The sequence below is a fragment of the Fulmarus glacialis genome, unplaced genomic scaffold (assembly GCF_000690835.1).
Source record: "Fulmarus glacialis isolate BGI_N327 unplaced genomic scaffold, ASM69083v1 Scaffold46827, whole genome shotgun sequence".
In the NCBI taxonomy this organism is placed as follows: Eukaryota; Metazoa; Chordata; class Aves; order Procellariiformes; family Procellariidae; genus Fulmarus; species Fulmarus glacialis.
The window spans coordinates 1-2,144 of NW_009222201.1; the positions used below are offsets into that span (position 1 = coordinate 1).

Sequence of the window (2,144 nt, forward strand, 5' to 3'; positions counted from 1 at the left end):
TCAGGAGAAAGTACTTTTAATTTCTTTTGCGGTAAGCTGAGGCCGGATAACTTTTATTTCGATTAGTGCAGAGGCAGCTGGTAGAAACGTGAGCCAAAGTACAGCTCTGTAATATTTAACTCTTCTGTAGTTAATCTGGTCATCCTTATACAGAAATGATTGGGAGCCATGTTACCTGTCAGTGAGCAGTCCCAGAAAGAGTTAAATTTAACTAGTGAGGAATTAAAACCACATTGTGTGAAACTTTTTTTTTGGGGGGACACAGAGCAAGGTGATACTTAATGCTGACTTCTAATTTAATAGCTTTTTACGGGGGAAAGAAGTAATTCCTTGCTCAGTGGACTTTACCAAAACATTGTGTCTGTCTGTGCTAGTACGTGAAAACAAATTTGTGTAAAACCAAGTGCCTAGCCAGCTGTCAGGGTTTTTGATGTGTAACTTAGCTGCAAATCAGTTTTCTTCTTTAGCATGAAGAATTTTAGTTTTATTTTAAACTGAACGGATTATGAACAGCACGAGTACTGGTGTTGCCAGTCTAGCAGCAACTTTTAACATACAGCATTCCAGTTTCAGTGACAATGCCTGTTTGCATTTAGTGTCTCCTGAGGCTACAGGCGGGTGTTTGAGGAGTACATGCGGGTTATTAGCCAGCGGTACCCAGACATCCGAATTGAAGGGGAGAACTACCTTCCTCAACCTATATATAGGTAAGCAAATGACTAGCAGTACTGTCTTTTTTCCGAATGTAGGCTCAGCATGGTGAGTGGTGAACATGTGCATTTACACTTAAATAATACTGAAAATGGAAACTTAAGGGGGTTTTTCCATTATGATTACATACAAGCTCCGTTATCTTCTCCCTTCCAGATAGCCACCTTAGTTTTCCGTACAAATATTACCATGCGGATATCTGTATGATGAGGCCTGTCGTGTTCCAATCTAAAGTAAATTACGTAATTAACTTCTTTTCAGGGTGAATTTTTCCAGCTTTTCTTCATGATGTATCTGGACGTAAATTCACATTTGTTGCACTAAAGCTTATGCGCTTAGTGACAAATTCCTGTAATAGGTTAACGTTGCAGAGGAGGGAAGAGTTTGTTTTTAACATCTAAGTCAGGGGAGAGCTAACCTCATCGGAGAGACCACCAGGATGTCCTTAACTACAGTTTGAGGCGGGGAAGGAAGCCCAAAGAAATTTGGAAAAAGACAAAATGAAAATAGTGTTATTCCTGTTACTTAAATCATTGTGTACATGCTAGAGAGTGACGCCATAGTTACTGTGGTGGTTTCTGAACCACTTCTTGACCTAATTACTGTAATAATTACAATGGTAAGAATACTACAAGATTGAATACCTCAGTGTTAATTTGCTCTCTGGCTATAGGTTTAATTCTTACAAAAAATTGTAGGGTTTTCTGCGTCTGCTGGGAAAATGCATTACAAGGAAGTAGTGCATGTCAATTAAACATGTCTCTATAATATGGAACAACTTCTTTAAGAAACTGAATGTATTATCCAGGTTAGACACGTGTAAGTTGAACTCAAATTTCTATTTGAGGTCTGCTTAGGAAAAAAAAAATCTGCATGCATGGTGTACAAGAATGGTATCTTTCTGAGGATGTGCATTTTTGTTAATGTGTGTTGCTTTTTTGTTTTGTTTGTTGTTGGTTTTTTTTTTTACAGCGAGATAAACTTACTTGAAAAGTTTTGTATTTTCTCTGAAACACTATCAAAATTCTTCTAATTAGGTGAATTATAGCTAAATAGTGGTGAAGTAGTAACTGTGAAACTTCTAAGTCACTTTTATGTGTTGTCTTTTGATAGGCACATAGCATCCTTCCTGTCTGTCTTCAAACTAGTATTAATAGGCTTGATAATCGTTGGCAAGGATCCATTCGCTTTCTTTGGAATGCAAGCTCCAAGCATCTGGCAGTGGGGCCAAGAAAATAAGGTAAACAGCATACTTGCTTCTTTTGTTTTGGAAAAGAAGTTTTAGAATGACTTCATGAGAGTGCTCTGGGAGTACTTCACAATTCTTACTGATTTAACTTCCATACACTGCAGCCTTAACAGAACCTTTAGGCTTCTATAACTAAATATACTTCAGAATTTTACAGCAGTGTGTCGTGGTTTAACCTGGCAGG

General features: G+C 37.8%; 1 protein-coding gene across 1 annotated transcript; it reads left to right on the forward strand.

The window, feature by feature from the left end:
• Positions 1–603: 603 nt before the first annotated feature.
• Positions 604–1,951, forward strand: LOC104070757 (selenoprotein T; the record flags this gene model as incomplete). Its single annotated transcript, XM_009581377.1, has 2 exons — positions 604–707; positions 1,825–1,951. Coding segments are annotated over exons 1-2 (201 nt in total), but the record flags the coding sequence as incomplete, so codon positions are not given.
• Between the last annotated feature and the right edge of the window lie 193 nt (positions 1,952–2,144).